This window comes from Hyperoodon ampullatus (assembly GCF_949752795.1).
Source record: "Hyperoodon ampullatus genome assembly, chromosome: 17".
NCBI classification, from domain to species: Eukaryota; Metazoa; Chordata; class Mammalia; order Artiodactyla; family Ziphiidae; genus Hyperoodon; species Hyperoodon ampullatus.
This window is the reverse complement of record NC_136930.1, coordinates 42,657,245-42,677,514: the sequence shown is the minus strand read 5'-3', so window position 1 is coordinate 42,677,514 and position 20,270 is coordinate 42,657,245. Positions and strand designations below refer to the sequence as shown.

The 20,270-nt window shown below is 38.7% G+C and overlaps 1 protein-coding gene across 5 annotated transcripts in view; it reads right to left on the bottom strand.

Annotated features, from left to right (window-relative positions):
• VPS13B (vacuolar protein sorting 13 homolog B) overlaps window positions 1-20,270 on the bottom strand; it is a gene marked incomplete at both ends in the record, with an annotated part of 778,321 nt that overhangs the window by 160,244 nt on the left and 597,807 nt on the right. For all 5 annotated transcript variants that reach the window (XM_079722541.1, XM_079722545.1, XM_079722542.1 and 2 more), the window contains one exon: window positions 2,964-3,166. In XM_079722541.1, coding sequence (XP_079578667.1) covers window positions 2,964-3,166 — 203 coding nt within the window. The remainder of the gene's footprint in view (window positions 1-2,963; window positions 3,167-20,270) is intronic.

Here is a 20,270-nt window from a genome sequence, read left to right as displayed (position 1 = left end):
CAGGAATGAGGCAGTCTGTGCTCTGGGAAAAACTGGCAGAACATACCTTCAGATAGTTAGATATTTTCAGGAGAAGATTTATGGGGAGAAATTCTTGCATTTTCTCATACCTAGAGAAACACTAACATCATTAACGGTGACATCTGCTTTGGCTATTAAGGAGAATATTACAATTGAAAGTCAAAATGGAAAAAAAAAACAATAAAAAACAAACTACCAATGGCATTTTTCACAGAACTAGAACAAAAAATTTCACAATTTGTATGGAAACACAAAAGACCCCAAATAGCCAAAGCAGTCTTGAGAAAGAAAAACAGAGCTGGAGGAATCAGGCTCCTGGACTTCAGACTATACTACAAAGCTACAGTAATCAAGACAGTATGGTACTGGCACAAAAACAGAAATATAGATCAACGGAACAGGATAGAAAGCCCAGAGATAAACCCACACACATATGGTCACCTTATTCTTGATAAAGGAGGCAAGAATACACAATGGAAAAAAGACAGCCTCTTCAATAAGTGGTGCCAGGAAAACTGGAGAGCTACACGTAAAAGAATGAAATTAGAACACTTCCTAACACCATATACCAAAATAAACTCAAAATGGATTAAAGACCTAAATGTAAGTCCAGACACTATAAAACTCTTAGAGGAAAACATAGGCAGAACTCTCTATGACATAAATCACAGCAAGATCCTTTTTGACCCACATCCTAGAGAAATCACAATAAAAACAAAAGTAAACAAATGGGACCTAATGAAACTTAAAAGCTTTTGCACAGCAATGAAAACCATAAACAAGACGAAATGACAACCCTCAGAATGGGACAAAATATTTGCAAATGAAGTAACTGACAAAGGATTAACCTCCAAAATATACAAGCAGGTCATGGAGCTCAATATCAAAAAAACAAAACAACCCAGTCCAAAAATGGGCAGAAGACCTAAATAGACATTTCTCCAAAGAAGATATACAGATTGCCAACAAACACATGAAAAGATGCTCAACATCACTAATCATTAGAGAAATGCAAATCAAAACTACAATGAAGGGCTTCCCTGGTGGCGCAGTGGTTGAGAGTCCGCCTGCCGATGCAGGGGACACGGGTTCGTGCCCCGGTCTGGGAAGATCCCACATGCCGCGGAGCGGCTGGGCCCGTGAGCCATGGCTGCTGAGCCTGTGCGTCCGGAGCCTGTGCTTCGCAACGGGAGAGGCCACAACAATGAGAGGCCCACATACCGCAAAAAAAACAAAAAACAAAAAACAAAAAACTACAATGAAGTATCACCTCACACGGGTCAGAATGGCCATCATCAAAAAATCTACAAATAATAAATGCTGGAGAGTGTGTGGAGAAAAGGGACCCCTCTTGCACTGTTGGTGGGATGTAAATTGATACAGCCACTATGGAGAACAGTATGGAGGTTCCTTAAAAAACTAAAAATGGAACTACCATATCACCCAGCAATCCCCCTACTGGGCATATACCCTGAGAAAACCATAATTCAAAAAGAGTCATGTACCGCAATGTTCACTGCAGCTCTATTTACAATAGCCAGGACATGGAAGCAACCTAAGTTTCCATCGACAGATGAATGGATAAAGAAGATGTGGCACATATATAATGGAATATTACTCAGCCATTAAAAGAAACGAAACTGAGTTATTTGTAGTGAGGTGGATGGACCTATAGTTTGTCATACTAAGTGAAGGAAGTCAGAAAGAGAAACACAAATACTGTACGCTAACACATATATATGGAATCTAAAAAAAAAATGGTTTTGACAAACCTAGGGGCAGGATAGGAATAAAGACGCAGATGTAGAGAATGGACTTGAGGACATGGGGAGGGGGAAGAGTAAGGTGCGACAAAGCAAGAGAGTGGCATGGACATATATACACTACCAAATGTAAAACAGATAGCTAGTGGGAAGCAGCTGCATAGCACAGGGAGATCAGCTCAGTGCTTTGTGCCCACCTAGAGGGGTAGGTTAGGGTGGTTGGGAAGGAGACGCAAGAGGGAGGTGATATGGGGATATATGTTTATATATAGGTGATGCACTTTGTTATATAGCAGAAATTAACACACCATTGTAAAGCAATTATACTCCAATAAAGATGTTAAAAAAAACACATTCAAATTCTATCCAAATAGAAAATTATCAAGAAATAAGTTGGATACCCTCACACATTCAATACTTGCCTGCAAATCAAATGCATAAAAGGTTGCAGTGTAAGGTTATATATCATGTTAGTCATCAGACACCATAATAGCTAACCACCTGTCATTAGGAAATGGTTCTTACATTATTGCTGATGAAACTGCTTGAGACAGGCTGACTACTCTGTAATTAGAAAAGTCTACACATAAGTGGAAAGAATCTAAACACCCATCAATTGCTGAATGGATAAATAAAATGAGGTATATCCATACAATGGACTATTATTTAGTCATAAAAAGGAATAAAGCAGTGGCACCTGCAAAAACATGAATGAACCTTGAAAACATTATGCTAAGTTAAAGAAACCATTCACAAAAGACCACATTTCACATGATTCCATTTACATGAAATGTCCAGAAGAGTCAAATATGTAGAGACAGAAAATAGTTAGTGGTTGCCTAGTTCTGGAGAGGGAATTGGAGGATAATGGGGAGTGAATGCTAATGGATAAAGGGTTTTGGAGGTGGGTGTGTGAAAATGTTTTAAAATGGATTGTTGTGATGACCACACAACTCTGTGAATATAGTAAAAAACCACTGAATCGTATTCTTTAATTAGGTGAACTGTATGGTTTGTGAATTATATCTCAATAAAGCTGTTAAAAAAGTTTAGTAAAACAGCAATCTGACAATACCCTTTTCTCACCACAGCAAGATTTAACATTTAATGAAACAGTTCGAACAATGAACAAAGGCTAGTTTAAAACTTATGGGAAAAATGGGGCCAATCCCAACAGACCTGCAGCAGACCTCCTCTTAAATCAATGGATATTTTTGGTATGGACTGTTCTGGGCCTGGATTGCCACTGTGTTTACACCATTTAGCTTCCAGATTGGCAGTAGCACAACATGGTCCTATCAGAATCCGACTTCTTTCTTTGAGACTTGTTTTAAGGAGAAAATCATTTACACTGAGTAGAAATGATGATCCAAGAATTACACCTGAAAAAAAAAAAAAAAGAAGGGATGGAGAGGGGCATATGTTATAATTCTTCCTTGTCAAAGAAAAAGTATCTTTGGGCAAGAACTATCTGCATTTTTTAAGAGTATTAACTCATCCTTTGTCAAGAGTTTTCTTTTCAGTTGGCTTTTCCCCACAGTTTCATGCCATTTATATAGAATTCTAGTTATGAAGCAGGTATACCTCACTCACATTCCTAACAAAGCAATATTTGCCAAAATGTTATGACTTTTTCCATGTGTGAGCATTTTAAGTTTTATGAGTAGAGACATTTTCATTAAATTGTGCAAGTTTTTCAAACACTACATTTAAGAATGAGAACAGCTGCTTCATTTGTCTATTGTTAACATGATGGGAGAGGGCAATTTTCTGTGATTTCTTGTAGTAACAGAGTACAGTATATTACTTTGTGAGACACTCAAGTTTTTGACTGGCCCATGTTAAAATTCAAAACAATCAAAATATATAACATGTGTTTTCTAAAAATTTTAGTTTAATCCAAACTTCACACATCATAACCACTTGAAGTTTACAAAGTCTTAAAAACAGATAGTGGCAGGTTAGATTTATGAGAAAAACTATATGCTATAGTTCAAAGTAAATATACCCAGAAAAGGAATACACTTTAAAATGTAGCTTTTCTTTTGAACTTAAACTCGAAGTGTAGATCAAAACCTTTTCATAAAACCAATGGCACACTTTAAGATATTTCGATGCAAAGTTAGAGTGGTGGGTTAACTTTCCCCTAAGGAGCTCATATTCTGAATTGTCATTGTGAATATTGAATTTCACCAGACCACGTATGTAATGCCCATGGCTTATTTTTCTAATGATATTTGATACTTAAAAGAGATGAGAGAGGGAGTCAAGATGGCGTACTAGGAGGACGTGGAATTCCTGTCTCCTCACAACTAGGGCACCTACCAGGTACTGGTGGGGGATCACGGACACCTAAGGGGATGGGAGGAACCCCCAGCGACCAGGTAGGACATGGGGTGTGGGGGGAGTGAAGGGGGAGGAGAAGTGGAGGCGGGGTGGGACTGGCACCCCTGAGGGGGTGCTGGGGGAGGGGAAGGGATCCCACACTGGAAGTGGGAAATTGGGGAACGATTGGGAGGGCAGACGATCAAAAGGGAGCATGGCCAGGTTTCCGCTGCCTACTTGGACCCCTAGGAACCTGCTGAATCCCAGGCCTGATCCTCTGCTGACAGAGGTCCCCTCCAGCCACGAGGGTCCTGAGGCAGTGGGAGGGAGGGAAGGGGGAGCAAAAGTAAAGGCCAGACCTCCGGGACCAGCACCCCTGAGGGGTAGCAGGGGGAGGGGAGGAGTTCCTACATCCAGAGGTCCAGTGGCCACGGGGCAGACCCTGGGGGAGACGGTGTGGGGGGGGGCATGAAGGAATGGAAGGGAATGGGGCCAGTGCCTTCCCTGTCCACTTAGGCACTGGGAAGCCTGTTGGGCTCCTGAGCCTAATCCTCTGCCCTCAGAGCCTTCCTCTTGCCGTGCAGACCCCAAGCCCCGCCCCTACAACCCACCCAGGGCCCTCCCTACATTTGGAGACACCCTCCAATGAGCTGAGCCTAAACCGAACCCAAACACCCTCACTCAGGGCCGTACCTCCAAACTCAGGAACTCCACACTACAGAGGCCCTCCTTTCCAAGTGCTGCCTCCCCCCTTATGCGCAGGTCCTAAGCAGAGGCCCTGCCCACGCTTGAATGCCACCCCCCCACCCGCTTAGGTCCCACCCCACCCAAAGCCCCACCCCTGCCTAAGTTCCACCCATCTAAACTCTGCCCCCATAGCCAAGGCTTTTTTTTTAAACATCTTTATTGGAGTACAATTGCTTTACAATGGTGTGTTAGTTTCTGCTTTATAACAAAGTGAATCAGCTATACATATACAACTATCCCCATATCTCCTCCCTCCTGCATCAAAAAATTTCACAATTTGTATGGAAACACAAAAGGCCCCAAATAGCCAAAGCAATCTTGAGAAAGAAAAATGGTGCTGGAGGAATCAGGCTCCCTGACTTCAGACTATACTACAAAGCTACAGTAATCAAGACAGTATGGTACTGGCACAAAAACAGAAATACAGATCAATGGAACAGGATAGAAAGCCCAGAGATAAACCCATGCACATATGGTCGCTTTATCTTTGATAAAGGAGGCAAGAGTGTATAATGGAGGAAAGACTGCCTCTTCAATAAGTGGTGCTGGGAAAACTGGAGAGCTACATGTAAAAGAATGAAATTAGAACACTTCCTAACACCATATACCAAAATAAACTCAAAATGGATTAAAGACTTAAATGTAAGGTCAGACACTATAAAACTCTTAGAGGAAAACATAGGCAGAACACTCTATGACATAAATCATGGCAAGATCCTTTTTGACCCACCTCCTAGAGAAATGGAAATAAAACCAAAAATAAACAAATGGGACCTAATGAAACTTAAAAGCTTTTGCACAGCAAAGGAAACCATAAACAAGACGAAAAGAAAACCTTCAAAATAGGAGAAAATATCTGCAAACGAAACAACTGACAAAGGATTAATCTCCAAAATATACAAGCAGCTCATGCAGCTCAATATCAGAAAAACAACCCAGTCCCAAAATGGGCAGAAGACCTAAACAGACATTTCTCCAGAGAAGATATACAGATTGCCAAGAAACACATGAAAAGATACTCAACATCACTAATCATTAGAGAAATGCAAATCAAAACTACAATGAGATATTACCTCACACCGGTCAGAATGGCCAACATCAAAAAATCTACAAACAATAAATGCTGGAGAGGGTGTGGAGAAAAGGGAGCCCTCTTGAACTGCTGGTGGGAATGTAAACTGATACAGCCACTATGGAGAACAGTATGGAGGTTCCTTAAAAAACTAAAAATAGAACTACCATATCACCCAGCAATCCCCCTACTGGGCATATATCCTGAGAAAACCGTAATTCAAAAAGAGACATGTACCACAATGTTCATTGTAGCACTATTTACAATAGCCAGGACATGGAAGCAACCTAAGTGTCCATCGACAGATGAATGGATAAAGAAGATGTGGCACATATGTACAATGGACTATTACTCAGCCATAAAAAGAAACGAAATTGAGTTATTTGTAGTGAGGTGAATGGACCTAGAGTCAGTCATACAGAGTGAAGTCAGAAAGAGAAACACAAATACCATACATACGCTAACCCATACATATGGAATCTAAAAAAAAAAAAAAAAAAAAAAAAAAGGTTCTGATGAACCTAGGGGCAGGACAGGAATAAAGACAAAGATGCAGAGAATGAAACTGAGGACACGGGGAGGGCGAAGGGTAAGCTGGGACGAAGTGAGAGAGTTGCATTGACATATATATACTACCAAATGTAAAATGAATAGCTAGTGGGAAGCAGCTGCATACCACAGGGAGATCAGCTCGGTGCTCTGAGACCACATAGAGGGGTGGGATAAGGAGGGTGGGAGGGAGACGCAAGAGGGAGGGGATATGGGGATATATGTATGCATATAGCTGATTTACTTTGTTATACAGCAGAAACTAACACAACACTGTAAAGCAATTATACTCCAATAAAGATGTTAAAGAAAAAAAAAAGAAAGAGATGAAAGATTGAAAAACACCTTAGGCCCACATCATACACGTTTCAAAGTAGAGTACCCACGTTGGCTTTTCAACTCTGTGGAGACTTGAAAACTGCATATATGTTGTATGTTCCTACTGCAGAAATAAGACACACAACTTCTAATCTTCTAATTTTCAAGAGGACAATCACACTCACAAAAGCATTAGGGTTAAGACTTTTGTTAAAAATTATGATGGTGAAAATCAATTTCTTAAATTTGTTCATCAAATATATAGTGGCACTAAGACTTCCACTTCATTTACACAATTTTATTGATTCAGAGTTACACTTTACTTAAAGAAAAAATAGAGCAGTAAATAAAAAAATGGAAACAGGCCCTCAAATACCCAATAATCAAAAATTATCTTTATTAATGGAGCTTAGAACTTAAGTCACAATTTCTGACTTAACTGCATTACATTTCCTAAAATATTTACTTCTCAACAGTAAGTACTTGCTAAATGAAACACACCAATTCATTATTCAAAAATTTGTCATAATGGGAGTATACAAGTATAGGCTTAATTCAGTACAGTCATCTAGCAAATGAGCATTAAGGGAATGTCAGAATTATGATACCCTTTGTTCTCAAATACATGCATCTTTGTATTACCCTGCAATGAAATACCCAATTATCTGGTGGCAATCTTAATGTGAATGCTCTATTGGTCCCTCACACAAGAAGTGTTTAATATCAAAGCTCTCCTAGGGTTTTTACAAAATCTTATTTAATGTTTATCATTCTCCTCAGGCACCCAGATTGGATAATTTTGGAACCCACTTTGAGGGTTCACTCTTAGATAGGTTTCCAAGACTTACCAATTTCTATATCATTCTACCCAACTCTATTATTTTAAAACATCAAGGAACAGAGACCTTAGTAATCTAAGAGACTGAAAGGGAAGATCACACCACCTTCACCAGTAGATTGTGACCATCCCTGAGGCAAGGACCATCTTATGCAGTACAGGATTAGTCAAAACAATAGTTATTCAGGACATATCCTACTGTACTAAATGACAGTTTAGAATCTGATCCTATTTTTAGCTGTCACAATATATTTCTTAATTGACAGGCAGGAAAGAAAAGTGATTAAATCTTTGTCATTCTTCATTTTGCATCATTGTATCACAGAATAGTAATGCTGGATGGAAGAGACCTTAGAAGTCATCTTTCCAAGTCCCTTCCTCTAAAAAAAAAAAAAAAAGAAAAAAAAACTAAACTCTTTTTATTTTGAAATAATGTTAGACCTACCTAAAAGTTGCAAAAATATACAGAGTTCTCATGTATCTTTCACTCAGCTATGTAACTATAGTACATACACTGAAATCAGGAAATTCACTTTGGCGTAACACTATTAAGTAATCTACAGATTTTATTTAAATTTTGCCATTTTCCTCACTAATGTCCTTCTTCTGGTCCAGGATGCAATCTAGGATCCTTAGTCTCCTTTAATCAGTGACAGATCCTCTAGCTTTTTTTTTGTCTTTCATGACCTTGAGTCTCTTCAATAGTCCAGGCCAATTATTTTGCAGAATATCTCTCAATTTGGGTTTATCTGATGTTTTCTCTTTAGAATGAGGTTATATGCAATTTTGGCCAGAATACCAGAGAAGTGATACCCTTCTCAGTGCATCATACTGGGGAAAGTGATATGGATGTTTTACTACTTGCTGGTAATATTAATGTTCATCACATGGCTAAAGTGGTGTCTGCCAGATTTCGCCACTGTGAAGTGGTTATTTTTCCATTTGTAAACAATAAGTATCCTGTGGAGAGGTATCTGCAGATTATGCAAATATCCTCTATTACATCAAACTTTTACCCATTAATGTTAGCATCCATTAATGCTTCTTGCCTGCAACAATTATTACTGTGGTGTGTGGTAATGTTGATTTCCTATTTCTCTTACTCTTCTACAATTATTAACTAGTATTCTATAGTAAAAAGAGCTGTCCCTTCTACTCTATTTATTAGTTCAATTATTTATTTATACCAGTATGGACTCATAGATATTTATTTTATGGGTCGTAATCTAATACTATCTTTATTTTACTTTGTTACTTAAATTGAACCAGCTTTGGCCATTGGGAACCCCTTCAAGCTGGTTCCTGTGTCACTGTGATATACCCCCATCATTTTTTGAGAACTTCTTTACTTTCTGCCCACAAGATGTTTCAGGCTCAGTTCTATTTTTCCCATCCCATCTCTGGCATCAGTCATTTCTCCAGAGCTTTGGTTTCTTTTGCTGAAGAATGGCATCTAGAAACCAAAATCTGGGTGGTAGGTATGTTCATTGCTGCTAGGGTATCACTGTTTCTAGGGCCTCTCAGCAGAGAGGGCTAAGAAGTACATGTGTGTCTACTGCCCAGGTATACACACACATCTATATTACTGTATCTATCAGTAAATATATTAAAAATCATGAATTCATACTGATACCTCTGGTTCTAATTCAAAACCACAGGATTTGGTTTCTAGCCTATTCCCTTTTCTTATTTGTAATCTCTTCTACAACAGTGAGAAACCTGCAGAGTACTCCTTCTGATGTGTTGATATCTGATCATCCCTAAAACATCACTCTGGAGAGAGTGGTCAAAATTAAAGCAAAAGAACTAAGACAGAAACAAAGGACAACTTTATTAAAGCAAAGGTAATTATCTATCAAAGAAAAGACTATCAAAAGCAAGGGCTGATATTTATCCCTAGAAGTCTCATTAGGAATGGGCTTGACAGCATTTTTTCTGGAGCATACAGAAGAACGAGATTACCTTTCTCCTCTATAGCACTTTTCATTTATACGAAGATATTTGTAAGCATACGATAAAATCTTCTTTGTAGAAGTAACTTAATACATACAGAATTTGAACCTTACTGGATATTTCTACTGTGCAGCAATGGCCTCAAAATACTGATATTGTACTGTCTAAGTTTCTGAGGTTTTGCCTTAAAATTAGAACTGGAATGACAAAATTTGCATCATGATTCCTTACTTTATATTCCTCAGAAAGTGCCTATCCCTTCTCAAAGAAGAACGTGAGTAGGGTTGGTGGAAGGTTCTTCTTAACTCCCCAAAGTTACACAACTAGAAGTATTGATATTTATTAGCTAGGGTGAGGAGGGATATAAGAAAAAAATTCTAGACTTGCATTTCTACATAAAAACAATCAAAATGTTGACAGTTTTTGTGTTACTGTGTACACTGTTAAACACATGAACATTTTTCCTACTGTCATACAAATTCTATTCTTTCTTGCTCGGGTAGAGAGAAAGAGATACCTAGAATTCTCAGGAGAGTAAAGGTAAAGGTAGGGACTGAGACCTTGGGAAAGTGGCCTAGAAATAGGAAGCCAATGGTCGGCAAACATTTGGGAGCCTGAAACAAGAAGAAAGAAGGTGGGTCAGACTCAGGTGAGCACTGAGGAGGGCAGGAGGAGACACAATGTGCCTGAAATACAAGAGACCTTACAGTTAAGGCAGGCACTGACCCAGCTACAGCTATATTCCAGCAATAGCAGAATTTAATGACTGGTTTTCTAGAAAGTAGACTAGTAGGCCTAGGAACCTGCCGAAATTTCTAGATTTTCAGGTTTGATACTCTCTGGAGTTTGATCTGGTTCAAGGATGAACATGAGGCTTAATGAAAACCAATGAGGTACAATAATACTTTGGGGAGAGTAACCTTTTCCTCTTGCTTTCCGGTTTTGAAGGTAAGAAAATGAAGGTGTTAGAGCTGCTGGCTGCCACCATGTATCAGCTATTTCCGTGAACTTCTTTACTATAATGGCTTTAAGGATAATTTCTTATGATGGTATCCATAACCATGCCTAATTTCTTAAATAAGTGCTACTCCCATGCTTCTCTCTATAAGGAATTTGGATATACTGGATCACCTCCAACTTGATATTTATGCATGCATGCATTACTCATTCAACCAACGTTTACTGGTTATCTACCATATATTGGGTATATACAAAGATAAAGTGAATAATTTACAATTTTCTTTCACATTACAAGATTTTTTCTTTTTAGCCTCAAGTTCTGAAATCTCAGTAAGCATTAGAGGGAAAAAAAGACAACCAACAACATTTATAATTTTGACTCTGTTCAGCAAGTGAACTGTTGAAAAACACAAATACTTCCCTAGTCATACAAACACTTTTAGTTTTTGCTTTTTATTCACTTTATGTGCTGTCAATTCTTTCACTCTCATCAAATACTTAATTGAATACCTATGTGTTGAGTCGCTGTTCTTTTCTTTACCCCTTCATTTCCCCAATAGCCTACCCCTTACTCTATTCTTACTTTTTTCTAATCCTTTATAGTTTGTACTTGCCTATTTCTCAGGTCTACCAGCATTGATCATGGGCTCGTATGACACAAAGGGGGTATTGAGAATTTAAGATGCTAACGTTGGCAGTGAGGATACAGGAACAGGCACTGCCTAAAGACTTTACGGAAACACATGACCTATAGATATAAACGTGCCCTGCCTGGTCTCTTCTGTCTCCTTTCTTTTCTTTCATGTCATACACCTACATGGAAATTAGGAAATTAGGCATGGTTTGCTTTTGAGACACATAAGTAGTTTAACTCATCCTCACGTGCCTACCTACGCACTACACTTGCTACACATACCAGCCTGCTGTGGCTTTGCAACTCAACAAAGGGATCCAGTTACTTGCGGCACCATATAAAGGTTCACCCACAAGTACCAGTTTTTAAGTTTAACAGAGTATCCATTTCCTTTTGAACATTTCCTGGTATATTTTTAAAAAGGTACAACAAAATAGTAGAGAAACATGTTAGTTCAAGTGGTTTTAATCTTGGTGTAAATGACCAGTAATAAGAGATTATGGTGATCACTTAATAATAAAGAGTGGTGATAAATTTCACAAAGGGTCGTTTGTGAATGGTAAAGCAAAGTTCACACTTTTACCACAATCTGTGAAAATAATCCCTGGGACTCGTGACAGAGTTATTAATTCTCCTTTCCCCATTCTTTTACTCTGTGAGAAGCTGGCCTATGGGACATCATCCCTTCCTTTTTGTTTTTTTCAATCAGGAAACATACTAAGTATCTTCCTTGGGATAAAATGAATCTTATTTTATATATCACCACACATATAAACCCAGGGCCACAGAGAATACTCAGAGTTCATGTAAGATGGATACCTATACATTCAAAATCTGGAATAAATTGCAACAGAAAGCAAGTTAAAGGCCTGTGTTATTCTTCTTCCTAATGGACTAATAATGCAAGGTGGGACAAAATGACTATAAGTAAAAATTATAAAAAACTAACTTCTAGCATTGAAACATTGGAAAAGGCTGAATAATTTTGTGAAGTTTTACCACTCCTCTACCCCTGTGTGTGTGTGTGTTTACATATAAGCAAATATGAAAAGATGTTTATATGTGTTCTAGCTCATGAGTATATAGGCATTTGATGTATTATCCTTTACATTTTCTGTACTTTTAATTTTTCCCTTAAATTTCTGAAAATGACGAGAGAAGAAAAGAAAGAAAAAAATTAAAGAAATATGCTACAAAAGTGTAAGATTTAGAATGGTCACAAACTTTAAAAGCATGAATATTATTAAAGCTATTTATGCAATCACTGATCAGGTCATTTTTTAAAATTTAATTTTGAAATAATTTCAGGCTTTCAGCAAAGTTAATATCTTTCATGTAGCTTCCCTTAATGTTAACAACTTACATCAACTATAGAATGAGTCTCAAAAGCCAGAAAATTAACATCGATACAACGCTACTAACTAAACCATAGACCTTGTTTGAATTTCACTAGTTTCTCCCTTCATGTCCTTTTCTTGTTCCAGTATCCAACCCAGTATCCTACCTTGCTTTTCGTGACTGTGGGATAAGGTCATTTTTGACTGAGTATTTTACGTCTTCTCTCTACCTCCTTCCATTCAATAGAATGCTTTTCTGCCTGATTCTTCCATTGGCTTCTTTCAAAAAATCTGTGTTTATATATTTAATTTCAGCTCTAGCAAACTAATGGCAGGTACTTAATTAAACTAAATGAGGTGTATCAACATTGAGAAGTAATTTCAGAAACAACTTTTGTGATAAATAGAAATAATCTTGGTTTGTTTGCATACTGACATACTTTTCATTGAGTGTAAAAATTTAGTTCAAGGAACAAACAGTTTCCTGACCTTTAAAATACTCCTTCAGAGGACTAATAAATGGAAACCACTTGCTTTGGAGAATGTTTACAAAATGCTGCCAGCCCTACATTGTCGATCTCTACTAGACCTTTACTAGGGTGCCTACTCTCTACATGCTGACTGTGCAAAGTGCAATCTACAGCAAGCTTCTGTATGTCTTTAGAAAGGGTACTCAATGATGACATGTGCTAGCAAAGCATATCCAGGTATTTTTATCCAGCTGGAAATAATCTAAGGCTACTAGGAAATCAGCAAGCATGTGTTAGATACATCCAGAAGTCGATTTGCATAACAGTGAAGCATGAGGATGACTCAAAAAGTGAGGAAGAAAAATTTTTGTAAGCATGATCCATAAAAAGATGACCATAAATGACTAGATGACTAGAAAAAAAATTCTGTGAGTCTGGTCCACTAAAGAGATGATTAGGAATCTTTTCATTTCTAGTTCCTTCAACTAATTGTGTTGAAGCACATAAAAATGGCACTTGGGTATTTTCTATTTTATTTTACTTTTTTGCCTGCACCATGTGGCATGCAGGATCTTAGTTCCCCGACCAGGAATCGAACCCATGTGTCCTGCAGTGGAAGCACGGAGTCTTAACCACTGGACAGCCAAGGAAGTCCCTGCACTTGGGTAGTTTAACCATGAAAATAGCTTGTTTTCCCCCTGTTGATCAGAATATGTAAGTGTTTCAGATCCTATTTAATTACATTCTATTTTGTAATAAGCCTATATCTGCATCTGTTATTATAGTAAGTTGTAACATAGGATAAGATTAATAAATAAAACAAAATACAACAAAACTGTCAGAGAACTACATGGACACAGATGTTTAAGCTGAAAGGGATGCTGGTGCTCCCCAACAAAGTTACTAAAAAGTCTAGTCCTCAAGACGAGAGTCCAAGTGGGTGGTCAACCTGCTAACATGTATCCCTTCCCTAAGGTACTTGAGATTTCTCATGGGTGGGATTTCCAGTCCTCAGCGACTCTCATCTAGTCCTTATCAGTGAGTAAAAGCTGGGACTTCTAGTCTAATCCAAACCTTTTCTTTTGGACATAAGAAAATGACAAGTAGCAGGAATAGGATTTTATTTTTCTTTCACATGAAGAAAGGGAGAACTACTCATGGAAGACAAAAATGTCTATTGAGTTGGCTATTTATACTTGGCCCTTGTCTGGGAAAGGTACTTTTTTGAGAAATGTTTTAAAAGTCTCAGATCCTAGAAAAACTGAACTGAAAATACCAAAGGGTGATGGTGGATGATACACTTTGCCTCTTTCTTCCCCTCCCTCCAATGCTTACTGCCACCATGCTTACTGTTTTCACAGTTGTGTCAGTTTGTTAGGAAAATAAAACTTGATTGGATCATGTGGCTATGTTAAAAAAAAAAAAAAGCCTACTAACAAATCTGACCGTGCATATTGGAAAGTGTATAGCAACCTTCTCATAGAGGAAAGAATATAGTAGTTGGTTAATTTAATGAGGAAACTGCTGGTGAATCAAATTTTTTTTAAAGTAAGTCACATGAATGGAAGAATTGGTATCAACTCAAACAATGTTGAAAGCAAGATGACTTCCGAAGTGATTTACTGCAATGGCTTAGAAACTGGTATTAATCTACATGATCCAGGTTTTTAAAGACTGGTTTAATAGAAAGTCCAGAAGCCAGGAGACGTGTATAGTCCCCACTGCAACCCAGAGTATCCCTGGACAAATCACTTAATCTTGGCAACCCTAAGTGAGGGAGTTAGGCCTAGCTCAGTAGACTTCAACCTAGGGTTCTCTGACACTTAGGGAGTCCCACATAGTGGTCCATGAGATATTTTAAGTATTTCAAAGATCCTGAAAGAAATCATGAATTTGTTGGAAACAGGGCCGAAGTGTACTAAGTTTTTTGGTTATAGTAGTATCTGGTTGATATAGTCATGCTAGCTATCTTATCCTAAATACAGCGTGTTTGGATGATGGAGAGAAAAGGACAAAAAGTGTTCTTGATAAAGAGGATGATCTCCGAGATAATTTTCAGCTCTAAAATTTAATGCTCTAGGATCTCAGCATTCATGTGGTATGACTGAGTTGGGAGAGGGAGGGAGGGAGAGGAAGATACAAAAACACTAATATTTATTGAGGAATTAAATAACTGTGTGCCAAGGAATGTGTAGGGTACTCTGTGTATGTTATTTCACTTAATCCACTCAACAGCCCCATGAATTAAGTATTTTTGCCTTTATTTTGGAAATGAGCTGTGTTGTAACTTTTATCACAATCAACTGCCAGCAAGTAGCAGGGCTGGGATTGTCTGCCTCCTTCCAGCACCATGTTGCTTTATAAAAACTACTGCTATAGTTAGCTCTTAGTAATTTCATTTTTCCAATTGGTAACAGGGTTGTAAATAAATGCTTTTTCCTGTCCCAGGCTGTCTTGCTTGGCCTCAGTATATTATGCCAACATAGCCTACAGGGCCAGAGCCCCAGCCAGAGAGCAAAAGAACATCTAAGATGTGTCTTCAGTCACTTATCACTGACAGGGTTGCTTTGCCAGAAACTTTCCCAGCAAATAGCCTTCTGGCTTATGTGGATGAGAGGGCAATTTGCTGTGACCGCAGCAAAACTAAACACTGTCACAAATTCAGTGGAGTGGGGGATATTTACTTCTAACCCTCTCTTTTTCCATAGTCCCAGTTCTAGGAGCTACAGTAATTCTTATCTATTTCACCTAATGCTAACTTATAAAGTGCCATCATTAGTATGCAAAGGAGACACTATTAAGAAAAAGATCTCTAGGGACTTCCTTGGTGGCGCAGTGGTTAGGAATCCGCCTGCCAATGCAGGGGACACAGATTCAAGCCCTGGCTCGTTAAGATCCCACAAACCGCGGAGCAACTAAGCCCATGTGCCACAACTACTGAGCCTGCACTCTAGACCCCGCAAGCCACAACTACTGAGCCCGCGTGCCACAACTACTGAAGCCCATGTGCCTAGAGCCCATGCTCCACAACAAGAGAAGGCAGCACAAAGAGAAGCCTGCACAGTGCAACAAAGAGTAGCCCCCACTCATAGCAACTGGAGAAAGCCCGAGCGCAGCAAAGAAGACCCAATGCAGCTCAAAATTAATTAATTAATTAATTAAATTAAATAGAAAAGAAATGATCTCTAGTATTTAATTGCTAGGACTGGAAACTTTCTTCTGTAATAGCATTTTTCACAGTGAGATATTTTCATGTTAATTGATAGCATTTTTGTTGTCTCAAATGCCCTTTTTTCTCCTGTCCAAGGAATACTGTTTTAATATGCATATATGGGAAATTTTTACCAGTTGTCCCTTTTTTTCACCTCAAATGTATCTAAATCTAGAAAAATGATTCTTTCCCATATCTTTGTTAAAGCTAGGAGAAGAATTAAAAAGCACTGATTTTTTTTTTTTTTTGCGGTAGGCGGGCCTCTCACTGTTGTGGCCTCTCCCCTTGCGGAGCACAGGCTCCGGAGCACAGGCTCAGTGGCCATGGCTCACGGGCCTAGCCGCTCTGTGGCATGTGGGATCTTCCCAGACCGGGGCACGAACCCGTGTCCCCTGCATCGGCAGGCGGACTCTCAACCACTGCGCCACCAGGGAAGCCCCTGATTTTTTTTTTTTCTATAGTACATAAGCACACAAAGTCTAGTACAATGGAACACAATTCTAAAATACATAACCTGGACTTCCCTGGTGGCGCAGTGGTTAAGAATCCGCCTGCCAATGTAGGGCACACAGGTTCGAGCCCTGGCCTGGGGAAGATCCCACATGCCGCGGAGCAACTAAGCCTGTGTGCCACCACTACTGAGACTGCGCTCTACAGCCTGCAAGCAACAACTAGTGAGCCCGCAACTACTGAAGCCCGCACGCCTACAGCCCGCACTCCACAACGAGAAGCCACCGCAATGAGAAGCCCGCGCCCTGCGATGAAGAATAGCCCCTGCTCGCCCCAACTAGAGAAAGCCTGCAAGCGGCAACGAAGACCCAACACAGCCAAAATAAATAAATTAATTAATAAATTAATTTTAAAAATACATAACCAGAGGCCAACAGTTTTCTAGCAGTCTAGATTAAGTTTGGAATTGGTAACTAAAAACAATAGGGGGAAAGACTAATCTAGCTGGAGACAAGATTTGAAGGTGGGTGTACTTGGGAGAGTGTAATAACTGTACTGGATTTCTCATTAGAAGGGAGCAGAGTCTTAGGAAGACTTGACATTCCCCAAGAGAACCCTATTTACACAGTTAACAATTCTTTTGTTGAAAAAAAAAGCTTTCATTATTGCATGTGGACACATGTGGGCTGTGTAAAAATATAAGAGATGTGTAACCCATGGTAAACACAAAGTAATGATCTTAAACAGGCCAAATCCTTGAACTCGTCATTAATAAATGTCTCTCCTGCATTCAGCTACCCAGGCTGCTGGGAGCCTGTTTTCTTCAAGTACTTCAAACACTGAAATCCAGGAACATTTATTATTTTAATCCATTACAGGCAGTGCTTGATTTAACTTTATTGGTTGCGGTGGTGGTAGTGGTTATAAGTGGGGGGTACAGCAATGTTCTTTTACACATCATTTCAAAAGGGCTTAATTATATTTTATAGTTTGGGCCAGGAATTCTACTTGTTTTTGGTCTAACAAGGTTCAAATGGAGTTCAGGTCGGTGATTAATCAGAAGAAAAAGTCAGAGATGGTTATCTCTCTGAGATGAGCTCATCTCCCTCTACGAAAGTCTGGGCAGGTACATCATGTTCACTGGGCCACAGCACATGAGAGCGCTCTGACATCCGAAGGTGGCTGCTTATTGGATGATTTTTACTTTTCAGGCAGCCTGGAAATTAGCACATCAGAAATTTCACCCAGTGGTTACCTTCTAAATTTCTGAAGTTACTATCCTATGTATTTAAAGGCTTCTCATTAAAATCCAAACAGCTATAGTAACCTCACAGCACAGAAAAAATGTACATGAAGAACAAAAATCACGTAACAGACGTTAAAAAAACCCCACATAGACCCTTTAGCACAGAAAAATTTAAATATTCCAAATGAAACATGTAAAGACTGAATTAATATACTTTGGTTAAACAAAACAAGAAAAAATAAGTGACCATATAAATATGCCTGAAGAGCATATATCTACTAGTGAGTTTTTTAAAAATATCAAACATTCTTAATTTTTTACCTCTCTTTTTTAGGGGGTGAAAAAAGAGAATTTCTAAGATAGTAGTATTAACATTGCTTATTACTGACCAAAATTCTATCTAAACATATATTATTGATAACAATTACAGCCGGGAGAATAAAACTTGTATGTTGGGATTTCTTCTCCATTGCATACGATTTCTAAGAGAGAGGACAAGAAAATTACTTTCCAAGAGAATGTCTTATACATTTACGGTTTTTATTTCCCTCTGTACTAGAGAATAAATATGGAACATTACTTTGAAAAAAAGTTATGAGAATTTTACTTTTTCCACTTATTTCCCATTCAATTTTTAGAACTTCCTATTTTACCTTTTATGAATGTCTCAATAGTCCACCATTATGCACAGAAAAATATCAATTTTGAAAAAAAATCAGTAATCCACAGGTAATTTAAGAGTAAAAAAAGGACAGGCCAGTTCATCAGTAGCAACTTTGAACCTTGTTATAAAGTAATAGGAGGGAATCTGACCAGGATTAATAGGGGTCCTCAGTTCTGGGATGAGGGGTGTCAGGTTACACGGACTCTGGGCCATCTGTTCTGCCTGCCTACATTTTACTTCTGCAAAACTATAAATGCACCTCTACCTCAGGGACTATAGAAAGGCATTAGAATTCTTCTGCTTTTCATTATCACAAGATTCAGTAACTCACTTCATTGTCAAGATAATCCCCTTTTACTCTTTCTTTTGCACTTGCGGGGTATGGCCAAAATGACAAATAAAACCCCAGATGTTAACAGACCCAATGAGGTCTCCACCTTTCCTTGAGTGTTGGGTTTAAGCTACTTGAGACACAGTGTCAAAAATGACAGGACACTGATGCCCACACCCAATATTCATTAAGGTTTGTTAGTGATTTGTATAGCTGTCTAAAAACTGTACTTCCACTTCAATCCTCAGTGGCCGTTTAAAAGTTAAGTTTGTCCTCTGGCTTTAACAGTCAAAGAATTCATTTCTTATTGTTCAGGCATTGGAAAAAGATGCTATTTCTTTCTAAAAGTAACAAAAGTCTTTGGGGTGTTGTAAATGGCTTGTTATTGCAATATATTATTTTAGGTAGTCATATATAATTTAATGTTTTATTTCCCCTAAGGCTTACTTGCATTTCTGCAGCATCCAATGGCTATGACAACGTCTTAAGGAGATTTTCCTCAGGAGATCCAGTTGACTCTGGAATGAAAAGCTGGAGCTCCACTTTGTATCAATTAATAACCTGCTTTCACTTTTCAGTACATGAAAAGGAACTCTAGGTTCTTTACATTTTTACTGGTCCTGAATTCAGTGAACATGAAAAGAGGCATTTGTATACATGAAAAATAATGTGGTTATGCTTTCTTTCTTCCTACTTTTGTTTATACACAAAGATAAGTACATCTGGATGACAGAGGCTGGGGTAGTGAAAGTTATTTAAACCACAGCTCTTTGACTAGGAATTCAACTCATTGCTTTCTGTATGGATGAAAAGTCCCCTAAGTCCCCATGGAAAGGGGATTCTTGCAACTTTTCCCTAATTCTGACTAAAATGCCAGCCAAGATGGCCTCACTTAGGCTCTTCCCCCAACCCTTTGTGCCACCTAACTTGTTCATATCCTATTTCCCTTTCCCTTATCTACATGGAGTTTGCTAATCGACGTGCCCCCAAGAAAGAGCAAGGCAGCCTAAAGCACAGCTATTTCACAGCCTGAATTGTGTACCCTTGTTTGACGAAATCTAAGAAGTGCCGCCCTAATAGAGCCATAATTTACTCTGACAAGGAGAGCTAAAGTCTGCAGCTCACTCCCCACCCTGCCTGTGCAAAGTGCTACACTGCTGGTTCAGAATTTATAGCTACATACTTAAGGTTTCTCCAATACACTATACTTCAAACAGCAAAAAAGACTGTGTGTGTGTGTGTGTGTGTGTGTGTGTGTGTGTGCGTGTGTGCGGGGGGGTGGGGGTGGGGAGGGCTACTTTTACAAAAGAACATACTACAGAATGGGACAGATTTAATGGCTAGCAAAAGAAATATCTGCCTTAAAAAGTTTCAGAAAATA